We start from the raw sequence: 17,107 nt of genomic DNA, 5'->3' as shown, positions 1-17,107 counted from the left end.
ACACACATATATGTATACATATGTTTGTGAAATTCATATGTAGAGGGTAATATGGAGGTGATACTCTAAATGGGGTCACAAACGCTCGCTAGATAGGACACTAAGACTCTCATCATTGCTGTATGTGACTGAAAGTTGAGTATATCAACCAAAGTGCCACATGTATTTGTCTTGGCCACAGCTTTTGGAAAGCATGCAATAGTATGGGTCCACATGTCTGGGTCCACATGTGGCATTCTACCTGTCAATCAGATAAAAATACTCAAGATAGAAGCATGTTCTCCATTCTTCAGCTTCCTTCCTAAATGAATTCAAAGACCAATTGTACAGAAGGAAGGAAGGGAGGGAGGGAGGAAGGAAGGAAGGAAGGAAATACAGCTCTTTTCCAAGTAAAGAAGCCCAGATGACTTTGCTCCTTGGGATTCTGAAAGTCAGCTCTACAAGTGCCATGTTTAATTCGCACCTTGGAATGCTGAGGGAAAAGGGCATAAGTCTCTCTTTTGTGCTGTAGCGAGAAGTGAGAAGAGGGCCTTTCTGGAGGGGCATAAAGAGAGGGAATTTGGAAGAGGCATTTCAGTGGACTTAGAGCATTTGCCGTGGAGCCTTCTGTGCCGAGTGCTTGACACTTAGGATGTGCTTTGTCTAAGGGGGTTTATTTTTTCTCTTATTTTTCAAAACAAAAATAGTTTTATCACTCTTATAAAAATCATACTTCCTTATGAGAGGAATAAAATACAGAAGAATATAAGGCAAAAACTAATAATTGCAGAAAAATCTCATCATACAAAAAATCTCACTGTTAGAATACCCTTCTAGAATTTTTTTTTTACTATATCAACATGCACAGGATTTTAAGTGAAATTAGGTCATACCATAACCAGTTTTTTCACCGTATGCTATTTTATTCTATGAACTCCCAGTGACACCTCACCTTATCACTGAATACAGTGCTACATTACCATTTTTATTGTCTGTATAGATTTTTTTATAGAGCATTAGCAGTATTTATTATTTAAAAATACCCTTGTAAAGGCTTGTATGTACATCTTTATACAAGTGTCTGATTATTTCTTTTAAAACTGATTTATTAATATTGAGTAACTATAAAAGAATATTTAAAATGCATAAAATGTAAATAATAAATAAGAAATGTGGCTTTTTTTCACCACATTATTGCTGTGTTGTGCTTCTTTTCTTCTTTTGCTTAATGAGAGTTTTTCCCATTCTATTTCCCCCTCTCTGCCTGTTTGGAAATTCTGTTTTCTGTTTTAGTTCTTTACCAGTTACCCTAGAAATCTCAATACTCATTCTTAACTAAGTTTAAAATTAATATGTTTAATCAAAAGCTCTTAGGTAACTTTAACTCTGACCGATGTCCCCTGACATTTTAGTATTTTAATATTTATCTTGTTTGATCTAACCCTACAATTAGACCTAGGTTTAATTATTGTAAACTAGAATGCTTGTTTAGATTTACCCATGTGTTGACATTCTCTTCTCTACCTCAAGCCTTTTATCAGAATCATCTTCCTGAATCATTTTTCTAAAGGGTATTCTTTAGAATTTCCTCCAGTGAAGGCCCATGATGGTTAATTCTTTTATTATTTTCTGAAAATGTCTTATTTTTGCCCTCTTTTTTTTGAAAAATAGGTTTAATTCGATGTAATCTGCTCACCTTAAATTCTCTTAAGTTTAGATGAACTTGTTCATTCGCTGTGTGTCTGGATTCTTTGAGTTGACATAGTGCTTTTGAAGTTCACTCAGGTTGTAGCATGTGTCAGTATTTACTCCATTACTTTTCATTGACAGATTATTGTTATTATTGTTCCAGTATATGACTGGACCACATTTTGCTTGTCCATTCATCAGTTGATAGATACTTGGGTCGTTTATGAATAATGCTGTCATGAATGTTCATGCACAAGTCTGTGTAGCCTTGTCTTTTCATTTCTTTTGAGTAGATAACTAGAAATGAAACTACTGAATCATACAATTAATCTGTTTGTAACATTTTAACAAACTGTCACACTGTTTTCCAAAGTGATTGCTCCATTTTACAGTGCCCTCTAGCAATTATGAAGGTTCAAGTTTCTCTGTCTCTGTCCATACTTGTTATTGTCTATCTATTGGTTATTACTACTGCTGTGTGAAGTAGTATCACATTGTGGTTTTAATCTGCCTTTTCTTAATAAATAATAAGGTGGAATATATTTGCATGCACTTTGTGGTCATTTATACAGACTTTTTTCGTGAAATGTCTATTCAAATCTTTTTCCTGCCCTCATTCATACCCCCAAAAAGACACTTTTGCTTGGCACATGATTCTAGGTGTATAGTTACTTTATATTATCACTTAGACAGTGTTATTCTATGTTCTTCTGGATTTTGTTGCTGTTATTGAGGGATTGGCTACCAGTCTAATTGTCATTTCTTTCTAGGTAATTGTTTCTTATCTCTGGCTGCTTTTAAGATCTTCTTTGTTTTTGGTGCATTACAGTTTCACTGTGATGTGTCTACATATATATTTCTATTTATTTATTTATTTGCTTATGTTACTTGGTGTTTATTCAGTTCCTTTTTTTTTTTTTTTTTGGTACCAGGGATTGAACCCAGCAGCACTTAACCACTGAGCCACATCTTCAGCAACCCCCCTACTTTGTTCCTAAATTTTATTTAGAGACAAGGGTCTCACTAAGTTGCTTATGGCCTTGCTAAGTTGCTGAGGCTGACTTTGAACTCACTTTGATCCTCCTGCCTCGGCCTCCCAAGCCACTGGGATTATAGGTGTGCACTATCACACCCGGCCAGGTTCATTCAATTCTCAAGTCATTATTTCATCACTTATTTTCTCTCTTTTTTTCTATTTTTCTAAATGTTGCTGAGGCATCTATTAGAGCTTATCATTCTAGCCTACATGTCTTTCAACTTTTATTTCATATTTTCCATTTGTTTTCTTCACTGACACATTCTATTTTCCAATTTTCTAATTCTCTCTTTGATTGTATCCAGTCTGCTGTTTAACCCATTATTGGCTGTTATGGGAAGCTGAATAATGAACCCCTAAGTATATCTACATCCTAATCTTCAGAATCTGTGAATATGTCACTGTATGTAGCTAAAGAGACTTCATAGATGAGATTAAGGTTGAGGACCTTGAGATCAGAATGTTATCAATCCAGCAGGCCCAATCTAATTACAGAAGAGTGGTTCAGAGAGATGAAGTTGGAGGAGGAGGAGTCAAATTGTGAAGGAGACTTGACTTGCCATTGCTAGCTTTTCTGCCTCTGCCAATTTGTAGGAGGAGGTTACAAGGCAAGAGATGTAGGTGGCCTCTAGAAGCTGGGAAGGGCCCTCAGCTAGTAGCCAGCAAGAAATTGCAGAGATCTCTGTCCTACAAGCACAGGGAAGTGAATTCTGCCAGCAACCCAAATGAGCAAGAAAACAGATTTTCCCTACAGCCCACAGAAAGGAACCTCACCTTACCAACACGTTGATTTTAACCCAGTGAGAATTGTATTGTACTTGACCTGCAGAATTGTAAGACATTAAATTTGTACTGTTCTAAGCTGCTTATATTGTGGTCATTTGTTATAGCAGCAATAAAAAATGAATACAGGTTTTAAATTTTAGTTATTTTTTATTTAAGAAGTTCTGCTTGCTTTTTTTCAAATATGATAATCATGTTTATAATTTCCTATTTAATATTAATATTTTAAGCAACCCTTTAAAATTCTTCAATATAGTTTAAAACAACATTTTATAGCTTGCATCTGAGAATTTACTGAGATCTTTGCAGATGTGGTTCTGCTTTCTGTTATCGCTACCAACTCTTGATCATAGTGTCTGGCTTCTTTATAAGTTTTTTTTTTTTTAATTTTTCACTTATGAACTCAGGCCAACTGGAAACTAACTATTGGATTTTGGGGGGGTCCTGAGTTGAAGATATGTTGTTCCTGGGAAGATCTGTGTTTATACTCATTAGGTACTTTCAATCTACTATCTAGAAATTCCAAAGAACACCTTAAAATAAACTCTTAGCTTGAGTTTTTTCAAATTTCACAGGTAATATGAATGAGTGTTAATTAATATCACAAATCTAGTGAATTAAGAATTTCAAGAAAGAGAGCTGGGGTTGGAGCTCAGTGATGGAGCACTTGCTTAGCATGTGGGAGGCACTGGGTTTGATGCTCAGCACCACATATAAATAAGTAAAATAAAGGTCCATTAACAACTAAAAAATAATTTTTTTAAAAAAAGAATTTCAGGAAAGACTTTTCTCCTTACTCAGTGCCAAACTCAGTAGAACAAGTTGCTTACTACCCATTCTGACAGGTGGGTTATCTCTAGTTTACCCTGATATTGAAGATTCCAGATCTATGTAGGAATTTTCTCACCTTTGATATGAGGGAGGCATCTCCCTTTCATTGTACCGTCTAAACAGAGACGTAAGAACACCAAGGTAACTTGATGCCCCAGGACTAAAATCTGGCTTATCTCTCTGGAATCATCTTTACTCTATATTTTCTTTGGCCCTGAGGGTTTCTTAATATCTTTACAATTCAATAATATTTTTAAGTTGTTGATAGACCTTAATTTCATTTATTATTTATATGTGGTACCGAGAATCACACATGCTAGGCAAATGCACTATCATTGATCCCCAGCTTCAGCCCCTCAGTAATATTTTTTACAGTAATATTTTATAAAAGGTATTTTTCATATCTAATCTGTCATGTGTAGTTGTTGTCACAAGGGTGGTTCATGGTGACAATTGCAGTACACTGTCAGAAATGGAATGTCTGGTTCTTTCTTTAGGATGAATTCTTATCTGTGGAATTGCTATATTCAAAGGTTTGCAAATATAAGATTTTGCCACATTATAAAGACTTCTTTTCTGTTCAGTAAAACAAAGCACACACACAAAAAACAAACAAACAAACAAAAAAAAAACCACTAATGTCATGCCTTTGCTAAATTCCTTCTAGATTGCCTCTAATATCTATGAAGGGAAATGTGATTTTGGCTTACATCTGGACAGGAGATAAAATTTACAGATGAAACAATAATTCCTCTAAATCAAATCATGTGATGTTTATAGGGCATAAAATAGGAATTCAAAAAAGGCAGAAGAATTTAAATCTGGTCATATCATGGCACCCTAGCTTGAGAAGTCTTCGCAAGTTGACTGTTGACTCTAGGAATCCTTAAAGTATCCCACCTGAGCCTGCGTGCTCTGGCCTGCCTTGTCTCCACCTTCATCTCTCCTGGCTCCCTGCCTCCAAACTCACTGACTTGCCTCTGTTCTCCAATGCTCGGAAATCCTTCTCACCTCTAGCCCTGGCCTCCTATCTAAATGTCCTTTCTTGCCTCCCAACCACCCCACTGCCTAGCCAACCTGCCCATCCTTTAGCTCTCAACTCACATGTGACCTTTTTTAAATTTTAAACTTATTTATTTATTCTAATTTATTATACATGATAGCAGGATGCATTTTGATTCATAGTACACAAATGGAAAACAGATATTCATTTCTCTGGTTGTACACAAAGTAGAGTCACACCATTTGTTCGTGTCTTCATACATGTACTTAGGGTTATGATGTCCATCTCATTCCACCATCTTTTCTACCCCCACGCCCTCTCCTTTCCCTTCCCTCTCCTTTGCCCTATCTAAAGTTCCTTCATTCCTCCCCTGCTCCCCACCCCCATTATGGATCAGCATTCACTTATCAGAGAAAACATTCAGCCTTTGGTTTTTTGGGGATTGGCTGACTTCACTTAGCATGATATTCTCCAACTCCATCCATTTACCTGCAAATGCCACGATTTTATTCTCTTTTAAAGCTGAGTAATATTCCATTGTGTATAAATACCACAGTTTCTTTATCGATTCATCTATTGAAGGTTATCTATGTTGGTTCCACAATTTAGCTATTGTGAATTGTGCTGCTATAAACATTGATGTGGATGCATTACTGTAGTATGCTGTTTTTAAAAAGTCCTTTCTGTATAAACTGAGGAGTGAGATAGCTGGGTCACATGATGGTTTCGATCCAAATTTTCCAAGGATTCTCCATACTACTTTCCAGATTGGTTGCACCAATTTGCAGTCTCACCAGCAATGAATGAGTGTGCTTGTTTCCCCACATCCTTGCCAACACTTATTGTTGCTTATATTCTTGATAATTGCCATTCTGACTGGAGTGAGATGAAGTGGTTTTGATTTGCATTTCTCAAATTTCTAGAGATGTTAAACATTTTTTCATATATTTGTTGATTGATTGTATATCTTCTTCTGAGAAGTGTCTATTCAGTTCCTTAGCCCATTTATTAATTGTTTTTAATGGTGTTAAGTTTTTTTTTTTAGTTCTTTATATATCCTAGAGATTAGTGCTCTATCTGATGTGTGTGTGATAAAAATTTGCTCCCATTCTGTACGCTCTCTTTTTACCTCACTGATTGTTTCTTTTGCTGAGAAGATTCTTTTCAGTTTGAATCCATCGCACTTATTGATTCTTGATTTTATTTATTGTGCTTTAGGAGTCTTGTGTAAGGAAGTTGGGGCCTAATTTGACATGATGAATATTTGGGCCTACTTTTTCTTCTATTAGGAGCAGGGTCTCTGGTCTAATTCCTGGGTCCTTGATCCACTTTGAGTTGAATTTTGTGCCTGGTGAGAGATAGGGGCTTACTTTCATTTTGCTGCATGTGGATTTCCAGTTTTCCCAGCACCATTGTTGAAGAGGCTATCTTTTCTTCAATATGTGTTTTTGGTGCCTTTGTCTGATAAGACTTTAAAGGTGTGTGACTGCATTTGAATATGTGGGACAAATGGACACCAGTAGACCACCTTGGAAATTTTTGTGGGTTTGTCTCTGTGTCTTCTATTCTGTACCATTGGTCTACAAGTCTATTTTGGTGCCAATACCATGCTGTTGTGTTACTATAGCTCTAATATAGTTTAAGGTCTGGTATTGTGATGCCACCTGCTTCACTCTTATTACTAAAGATCACTTTCCAGTTTTCCCAGCACCATTTGTGGGGAAAAGACTATTTGGGGTCTCTTATTTTTTCCAGATGAATTTCATGATTGCTTTTTCTATTTCTATGAGGAGTGTCATTAAGATTTTTATTAGAATTATATTAAATCTGTGTAGTGCTTTTGGTCATTATTAATTTGGCATATTAATTCTGCCTATCCAATAACAAGAGAGATCTTTCCATCTTCTAAGGTCTTCTTTATTTTCTTTCTTTAGTGTTCTGTAGTTTTGTAGAGGTCTTTCACCTCTTGTTAAGTTGATTCCCAAGTATTTTAGTTTTTCTGAGGCTATTGTAAATGGGAGTTTTCCTAGTTTCTCTTTCAAAGGGTTTGTCACTGGTGTACATAAATGCTTTTGACTTATGGATGTTGATTTTATATACTGCTACTTGCTGAATTCATTTATTGGTTCTAGAAGTTTTCTGGTGGAATTCTTTGGATCCTCTAGGTATAGAATCATGTCATCAGCAAATAGTTATAGTTTGAGTTCTTCTTTTCCTATCCATATCCCTTTAATTTCTTTTTAAGAGAGACTTTAGATGGGTGTGATGGCATGACTCAGAAGGTTACAAGTTCAAAGCCAGCCTGAGCAAATTAGAGAGACTCTGTCTTAAAATAAAATGAAAAAAATTAAAAAGGGCTGGGGATGTAGCTTAGTGGTAGAACATCCCTGGATTTAATTCCCAGTTCTGCAAGAAGAGAGAAAGAGATGCACACACACACGTACACTCACACATAATATGTATGAGTTTCCAGATAACTGATCAATCCAGTACTCCAGGGCTAGCTTCCTGCACCTCAGAGCATCTGGTCAACCTGAAAGAGCGAGAGATGGAGAGTGAGGGAGACCAAATTTGCTTAAAGCGTCCCATTTTTCCTCCACAGCACTTTCCCTAGTGTCCTTGTGTAATATCCTCTTTCTCTGAATGTGAACTATGGCTTGTTCACTGCTGTATCCTGGAACCTAGCTCAGGGCCTGGCTTACGGTAAACCTTCATTGATTAAGTGGACTTTTAAGGGTGGCTGCATTTGAATATGTGGTGCAGATGGACGCTAGTAGCCCACCTTGGAAATCCTAACAGAAGTGAGACCATGAGAAACAAAATGAAAAAAGACTGAAGAAATTCTAATAATTTATAATTCAGTGAGGACAGATCATGTGTAGTTCTCATTGATCTAACCAATTATGCTGGACTGTTAGGACCCGTCCCTGAACAGGGGGAGAATAAAAGGAGACGTGTCAGTGGTCCAGCCTGAGGTGTTTGGGCTGGTGACAACCCAAACTGTCAGGCACGGATTTGGATTAACAGAGATGTGTGTGGAGGGAGGGATTTTCATTTCTGCCGTGTTGGTGATGTCCCATTAGGAGGCAGGAGGAAGGACTCTAATTTTTCTTCACGGTTGATGGTATACACTTCCTTCTTTCCTTCTTTCTTTCTCCTTTTTCTCTCTGGGTTTGACTGAAGGGACCCTATCGGTTCACCCTGGCTTCATCATCTCTGAGACTCTGGTCCCTCTTTCTGTCAGGTATCAGAGTAACACAGCTTCCGACGTTCTTGAAACAATCACCAACATTCAGCCCAAAGAGAGTGGAGGTGGAGTCGGGGAGACCCGGGAGGCCATCGTGTACCGACTGTCTGAAGACATGCTGAGCAAGCTGCCCCCTGACTACGTCCCCCACGAGGTAAGCCGAGGTCTTCCCGCCGTGCACCGCGCAGGGAGCACCTCCCCTGGACGGTGCGTCCAGTCCCTCAGGCACTGTGCATTTCCTTTTTTGGTCTCCAACTTCCTTTCCACCTTTTGGTTTTCTTTTCCTTACTTCTTCCCAAGCATCATGCAAAGCCTGCTCTCCACGTTCCTGAAACCTTTCTCTGTTTCCTTTCGTCCACACTTTTCCTTTTTGTGCCCCCTTTCCCTCTTTGGGTACCTGCCTTTGGATGCTGGACCTCCAGACCCTCTAGTCGAGAGCCCCATGCCAGCCTCTGTGTTAGTGTATCCTGCATGTCATATGACCTGCCCTGTCATTCTCTACCTGACCTTTTCTGGTTGTCTCCTGCCCTGCATTTTGTATTCCCATGGAGCTCTTAGCCAGGGATAGGGAAGAGAGCCATTTAAATGGTCCCAGTCCCCAGACTGCATGGCAGTAATTTTTTATTTCCTCTATCTCCTGAGTGTTAGCTGTTTTTTTTTTTTTTAACCTAAATCAACTCTTCTCCAATTTTTTTAATCTCAAGACCCCTTTGCCAGATCATTGAGGATTCTGAATGGCTTTTGTTTATAAAATTCATTGACATTTAATGTTAGAAAATTATATTGAGAATTTTTTTAATATTTATTTTTTAGTTGTAATTGGACACAAAACCTTTGTATTATTTATTTATTTTTATGTGCTGCTGAGGATCAAACCCAGGGCATTGAACTCACTAGGCAAGGGCTCTACCACTGAGCCACAACCCCAGCCCTATATTGAGAAATTTTTAAATATTGATTTATTTTTTAAAAATGGTAATAAATCCATTACATGTTAACATAAATAGCATTTTAAAAATCTTTTTTAAATGTCTATTTTCCAAGACAAAACAATTCACTGAGAATGGTGTGATTGTTTCTAACTTTTTTGCAAATCTTTTTAATGTCTGGCTTAATAGAAAACACCTCTATTCTCATATCTGCTTCTGTATTCAGTATATCATGTCATATGACCTTTGGTAAACTCCACTGTATAGTCATAACAGAATAAAAGTAAAAGAGTGCCTGGTGTGGTGGCACACACCTGTAATACCAGTGACTTGGGAGGCTGAGGCAGGAGGATCAAAAGTTCAAGGCCAGCCTCAGCAATTTAGTGAGGCCCCAAGCAACTTTAGCAAGACCCTATCTTAAAATTTTAAAAAATTAAGAGGGCTAGGGATGTGGCTCAGTGGTAAAATGCCTCTGGGTTCAATTCCGAAAAAGTCAAAAGGGTAAAAAAGTCAATCAATATTTTAGTGATTCTATAAGGAAAAAAAAAAAAAGATTAACCCTGTAAACCCACTCCATAAGAATCCTTAGGGGGCTGGGGATGTGGCTCAAGTGGTAACGCGCTTGCCTGGCATGCGCAGGGCACTGGGTTCGATCCTCAGCACCACATATAAACAAAATAAAGATGTTGTGTCCACTGAAAACTAAAAAATAAATATTAAAAAAAAAAAAAAAAAAAGGATCCTTAGGCCCTCAGGGATCCCAGGCCACACTTTGAGAACTGCTGACCTAAGGTAATTTTTATCTATGGCAAAATGTCTGGGATATTATGAAAATTCTGTCAAGAGGTCCTCAATCTGAGCTTCCTTCCTCATGCAAGAAAAAGAGCTGTGTCCTCCTCTCCTGTTCTCAGCCTCCCTCCTTCACCACTGATAGCCTTAGCTTTACCAGAGTCCTAAACTGGGCGAAGTTTAGCCCCTCACTTAAAAGGTCAGAAGCTAACCTCTACTGCAGGGGTCGCTGTGGTCCGTGTGCACACTCTCCTGCTTCCCCAAGCCTGGGAAAAGATGCACCCAGCAGCTGGGAGCCCAAGGGCTACCTGTCTAGGGGCTTCTACCTATAGCTGGAACAGGGAGAGGCCAGTTTGGGATCTGGAGTTCTTCTGAAATACATCATATAGCCCTCTCGCTGTCCTTTTTCCCCTAGAATTGACCATGGAAATGTTGCATTTAGCTAGATAGATGAATAACAATCTTAGGCATCTATTTGTGCATCTAACCATCTACGTCTGATTACCCATGAAAAACAGTAATTTACCTATTGTAGACTATGTGCAGATTACCTACATGGTAAATTTGGTTTGTCTATGTTACTAAACTCTTTTATCTAAATTGTGTCTAAATTGTTTGTTTATCCTGGTCATCCTTTGACATATTTCTTTTGCTTCCTTTTTAAAATACCTTAATAAGTTAATTCCTCTGCCAGCAAGTCTTCCACATTGACCCAATTATATACCAATATGTACTATTATGCCTTAATCTGTGCTAAACAACAATTTAAAAATCTTTAAGGCTAAAAAGCAGAGGTGTCACTGATTGGGTATTCTAAGAGATGCTTAAAATACTTTATAGATGGAGATAGTCTGTTTGCTCAATTGATCTTTAATCACTCCTGGAACTGATTAAATAGGGTTAAACAATTAGTGTGGATATTATTTATGAACATCCGGTTCTCAATCTGAAGTTTTCCAAGCACCACACTTAGCTCATAGAATGTCATCATGGGGCAGTGGCTGGCATTTTTGAGGACTCATTATACAATGGGCCCTGTGTTAAGTGCTTTATATTCATTATGTCACTTAGTCCTTAGTACCAGCAGAAACCAAGCTAGGCAGTAGAGCAAGAATCTATAAAGTGAGCCAGGAGCAGTGGTGCATGCCTATAATCCCAGAGACTCTGGAGGCTGAGGCAGGAGGATTGCAAGTTTGAGGTCAGTCTCAGCAATTTAGCAAGACCCTAAGCAACTTAGTGAGACCGTGTCTAAAAAAAAAAGAAAGAAAGAAAAAAGCTAGCTAGCATTGTAGCTCAGTGGTAAAGCACCCCTGAATTCAATCTCCAGTACAAAAAAAAAAAAATTGAACTCAAACTGATTCTAGAACCAATGAGTGGATGGTACCAAGGCATTTGGTTAAGACATTGGAATCAATGGTCTCACAAAGGAGTGTTTATATAGTAAGGGAGAAAGTGCTTCTCAGTTGGATAAATATGGAAAGGACATACTGTAACTGCTCTGTGGGTGGTTTTCAGGAGATAAACGAGGCAGAATATATGCCTTGAAAGATTTTTCAAGCTGGCATGGGAAAATGAGATAAACTGACTCTATATAACTCTACCACAGGGTTGGTATTGCCAGAGAGAGGTCATGAGCCCTGGTTATCATTTGAGCTGCCAGATTGGGTTGGGGCTGCGTCACCAGGAAGACCTCTGTCCTGGCAATATTTAGCAGAAGCAGTGTCGGGGATGTCACCTGGTGGATTCAGGCCTGGGAGGGAGTTTGCACTGAGGGACATCTAAAACCTCTTCCTCTTCCAAGATCACTTACTATAGAAGAGCTGTGTCCTTGAAAATATGGCAGCAAAGTGAAGTTTGTAGATTGAAATTGAATACCCTCAGTTTCCATAGTAAAATTAGCTCTATTATGTAGACTACCTGGTCCCAGAAACATAATGAAAATCCAACATAAGACCACAACAACAAATTTTTAATTTTATCAATAAAATGGCCATTTTAGTCTGGAACAAAAATCACACACAAAATAAAATCAGTATTAGAATCACATTTTTTAGGGGTCTAAGTTTTTCTCAAGCTTGTCTATCTTGAGTGAAATTCCTCTTTTATTTTTAATTTAAAAAAAATCTTTTTGAATGGGGTCTCACTACGCTGCCCAGGCTGGCCTTGAACTCCTGGGATTAAGTGCTTGTTCTTCCTCAGCTTCTTGAATAGCTGGGACTTCAGGCAGGTGCCACCACACTAGGCAAGTTTTTCTTTTAAAACCATAAGCAGGCCAAGGCAATTTGGGGCTGTTGGCCTAGTAAATGGACCTGGGCTATTGACTTGATGCTGTGATCAATACCTGGGCTTCATTTCCCATTTGTAGAATTGCAAAAGTATTTCTGTAATTTCCCTTTTCATTAAGAATGAATTCCCAGAGCAGTCATGATTGAAAGGGGATATGTGTGTGTTCAGTTGCCGTAGGTGGAAGGGCTCAGGATGGAGACAGGAATAAGGCTCTGGAGACTGCAAAAATGTAGGTTCTAGAACCAGGAACTCAGGAGGCTCCCTGAAGGTTGGTATGTGGGACGAGGTCCAGGACCTCCACTGGCACGTTGGCCTGTGATTCTAATCTTATTTGTTTTGCCTGTATAAGTGGCTCCGTCCAGGCTGTTTGGTTTTATATAACTGCTTTCCCCATTCATCTTTCAATCACTGGAAATGATCCATGTAATAAATCAGAGGTGTCCATTGCTAAAGGAAACTCCCACGCCAGAGGCCTGTTTTGTAAAATGGGAACGGTTCAGAAGACCCCGAAGCCCATCTGTCTCCAAGAAGAGGTGTGGTTATCTCTGGCAGAGAATCCTACAGCTGATTCCAGGCTTCCTGATGATTCTTTGGATGGGAACATCATATCAGATTCTCTCCCTCTCTGTGTGTCTGTCCACATTCTTTCTATTCTGGCATCTCTCAGATTGTGGCTAGCAGAAAGTTCAGACTCCTGTGTGAGTGCCTGCCAGTACCTGTAGCCACTCTTTTTTTGGCCTATGTCACTAAATGAAAAGGTGAATATATATTGACTTATTTTCCGGTAATTGTTAGGTTTTATTGTTCCCACAACTAGAGGCTTTTGTATTGATCTCTTAAAAATGGTCAGTATACCCAAAGGATCAAATGACAGGTCTGTAATGGCTCTCCCACAAAGTCAAATATTTTCATTGATTAGATTAGGAAAGGCTCTTTTTAGGCACCATAGCCAAGGCAACCATGATCTTAGGAAAAGCTATAGCTAATCCTATTCTTTGGTGAGTGCTCTGTAAAGATTTTGGCTGTATTAACTTTCTGTGACATTTCTAATTACAGCTCTGCAAGCATAATGAAAAAAAAGTATTCCACTGTTCTCTTACAAAAGTTAGATTGCAAAAGAATATTCAACTGACACTCAGTACTTAATCATTTGAAAGGGGAAAAAAGGTACAATTCTTATTTCAGCTTTTTAAAAGTACATTTCCAATCATCAACTCAGTACAATCAGTAGGAAATAAAAATCATTTTGTTTGAACCATAGTTTTTGAAGCTCAAAAAATGGACAACTTAATGGCAAGTTTGGTTCTGCAAGAGATATTTTAGAGTTTGTTCGGTCTGGTAGAGATACACCCAGAAGAGGAAAAAGAATCCAGAAGGCAGACAGGTCACTGAAAGAGAAATGGTAGATGATTTTATCATGTGCTTTGTTTTAGGTGAAAGCTCGTTTGATAAAGATGGGGCATCTTAATTCCATGAACATATTTCTCAGACAAGAAATTGACAGGATGCAAAGGGTCATTTCGATCCTCCGCACTAGCCTGAGCGATCTGAAACTGGCCATTGAGGGGACAATCATCATGAGTGAGGTGAGCCACCCACTGCTCAGCAGTCACCTCTCTCTTCTGCTGCTGTTTCTCACTCACATATGTTACCTGCATCTTCCTCAGAACTTGAGAGACGCCCTGGACAACATGTACGACGCTCGTATACCTCAGCTCTGGAAAAGGGTGTCCTGGGATTCGTCCACCCTGGGCTTCTGGTTTACTGAACTTTTGGAAAGAAACGCACAGTTCGCCACTTGGATATTTGAAGGGAGGCCCAATGTGTTCTGGATGACTGGTTTCTTTAATCCCCAAGGTAGGTGCTCCTGGGAGAGTGGGCAGCACTTGGACTTGTGTGGATGGACGGTTAGATAGTGCCATGGCTTGGTGAAGGTACGCTGCACCGAATGGCAGGTGCTAGCCGTGTCCTCTCCACGGTTGGAGGACATAGGTAACCCTGCTCTCCTTGCTTAACAAGTTCAATCGGAAGTTATTCTTACCTTTCTTCCACAATGTAGTGGCCCAATCCTCTCTTTTCCACCACTTCAGCAAACTGTCACTCTGTGGTTAGGGGAAAAAGAGTTTTTTTAAAAAATTCTCTCAAATTTTAGTTTTAAATTTTGGTGGAGAAATTTTTTAAGTGAAGCCCCAGAAGAGGCAAAAAGAAAAAATTGTTCATGGAAGTCAGAAGATGAGACTGATTTAAAAAACTGTCATGTGATGTGGCATAAATATTAAGGGAGCTTCGGGGGTCTCCCTCCCCTCCAAACCAGGAATTTTGGTCCTTTTTTCCCCTGAAAGAGTGTTTTGTCATTCTGCTTCATTTCTCCCTTCATTTTGAGAGTGTTTACTCAGAAAGTTACCCGCTCCATGTCAGAGTTCATACGATTCGAGCGAAACCCAACAACTTTCTGTCTTACTACAATACGGGTAGTTTTCCTTCAAGGGATTCTTGGCCAAAATGAAGAGATGTTGGATTTCTCATGGTTCGGCACCTCCTGGCACCATTTATAATACAATTTGAGAAACATTCACACTTACGATTTAGAATGAGTTGCTTCTACTCACAGAAATAAGGTTGAATCTCATAAAATAAAGGCAGCAAAGCAGAAAAACACGACATCTTGGATGATTCAGTTTATACAAAGGACAAGGCCAGGTACGGACCTATAGTGTCAGAATCCTGGTTACATGAGGGCAGGGGCACAGTGATTAGGGGAGGGCGCAGCAGACTTCTGGGGCCTGGGAATGCTGTTTTCGGAGTGGATGCTGGCTGTGCGGCTGTATTCCCTAGGTGGAAATACACTGAGCTGGAGGCTCATGATTAGTTTTCCTCCTTGCAAACCTTCCATTAGAGTAAGTTGTCACCAGATAATTCCTGACTGGGGAGCCTGAAGATATAGCATCTAATTTAATCAGGATTGTTTAAGCACCTTCCATTTGCCAGCCCCTGTGCAGGGTGCTTTCAACAGAGACAGATTCGAGACCTGATTCCTGCCCTAAAGAACTCCATAATCTTGTTGGTAAGACAAGTGCATCAGCAAACCTTAACGCGACGCGATGAGTGCTCCATGTGAGAACTGGGTAGTACAGGGGACAGAGATGAATTCTGCCCGGGCAGGGCTTGAGAATGGCTTTGCATGGGAAGCAGTGAGTCAGGTTTGTAGTGGATGCAAGAAAAGGTCATTCCAGGCAGAGGCCTGAGCAAAGCCCAGGCACGTCCAGTGGAAAAAGGACACCCAGCTCAGGACACAGGGGCACAGGTGGTGGGGGGAAGCTAGAAAATGCTGTCTTTTAGAGGAGTCTGGCTATGTCATAAAGGCCATGGAAAGTCACCAAAGCTCAGAAGGTAATCCCAGGAGTTGGTGGAGGGTGGACTAGAATCCAGGGGCCCAGAGCAGTGAGACTCCTCTCAGGTCCATGGAAGAGCCTGGGATCTTAACAAGGTGCAGATGGAGAACAGATTTGATGAATCAAATGGGCATTTTTGAGAGAGCAAGGAGAGGCTGTGCCTTCGGCTGCAGGCAAAGAACAGGACAGGGAGCAAGTGCAAGAGGGACCTTGGGTGGCAAGGCCAGGAGGAGCACTGGGTTTCGGAAAGGGCTGGAGGAACATTCAGGTGCAGAGATGCACTGGGAGACCTGGAGTTCAGAAGCAGCATCAGGACCACTGATTTTTAAAAAATATGTTTTAGTTGTAGATGAATACAATAACTTTATTTTGTTTATTTATTTTTTATTTGGTGCTGAAGATCCATCCCAGTGCCTCACATGTTCAAGGCAAGAGCTCTACCGCTGAGCCACAACCCCAGCCCCAATGACCACTGATTTTAAAATCTGTGAGGTCATTGAGTGTATTTTTTTTTTTCTTTTGGTACTTCATGCATTTAGTCCTTCATGAAATAAATGTTCATTATGTACCTGGTACGGGCCAGGTACATACCTACTATGTGCAGTAAGAAAAGGCCAGATAAGACTGTTCTCACCCATGCAAAATTCACAGAATAGTAAGGGAGACAAACATTGAGCCATTACTTACATATTGATTACATTTGTGACAAGTTCTTGTAGGAAAAAATATTGGTTCATAAGAAAGCACAAAACAAAGATAACACCTCTGGGGTAGGGGAGGCATGAGAGTGGATAGAAGTTGCCCTGAGAAAATATTCCAAACTGGGATCCCAGGAGAAGCCACCAGGAGCCCAGAAGGCTGAGATCATTGAGTGTATTTTTGATATTCAAAGACCAAAGAAGTGGGATGGGTTCATCCCTGGCTTCCCATAGGCACAAATGACAGAGTCACATCATACATCATGGCAATACACCTTCTTCCAATGATTATCTTTTTTTTCCACCTGTAACTTAAGATAGCAAAGTGTTAACCTCTAATTAACACTTGAACTGATCTTTAATTGAGCTTGATTTTTATGGACTAATCTTTCCTTGTTAGTCTTGGTGAAGTGATGTTCATACCAGAACAATATCGAAAGAAATG

At 39.5% G+C, this 17,107-nt stretch overlaps 1 protein-coding gene across 1 annotated transcript in view; it reads left to right on the top strand.

Annotated features, from left to right (window-relative positions):
- Positions 1-17,107, top strand: part of Dnah8 (dynein axonemal heavy chain 8) — a 275,799-nt gene that overhangs the window by 246,973 nt on the left and 11,719 nt on the right. The window contains exons 85-87 of the mRNA XM_076860182.1: positions 8,566-8,722; positions 14,006-14,158; positions 14,240-14,429. Of these exons, the coding sequence (XP_076716297.1) occupies positions 8,566-8,722; positions 14,006-14,158; positions 14,240-14,429 (500 nt within the window). The remainder of the gene's footprint in view (positions 1-8,565; positions 8,723-14,005; positions 14,159-14,239; positions 14,430-17,107) is intronic.

Source organism: Callospermophilus lateralis, chromosome 6 (assembly GCF_048772815.1).
Source record: "Callospermophilus lateralis isolate mCalLat2 chromosome 6, mCalLat2.hap1, whole genome shotgun sequence".
NCBI lineage: Eukaryota > Metazoa > Chordata > Mammalia > Rodentia > Sciuridae > Callospermophilus > Callospermophilus lateralis.
The sequence above is the reverse complement of the archived record's forward strand: the minus strand, read 5'-3'. Positions and strand labels throughout refer to the sequence as shown.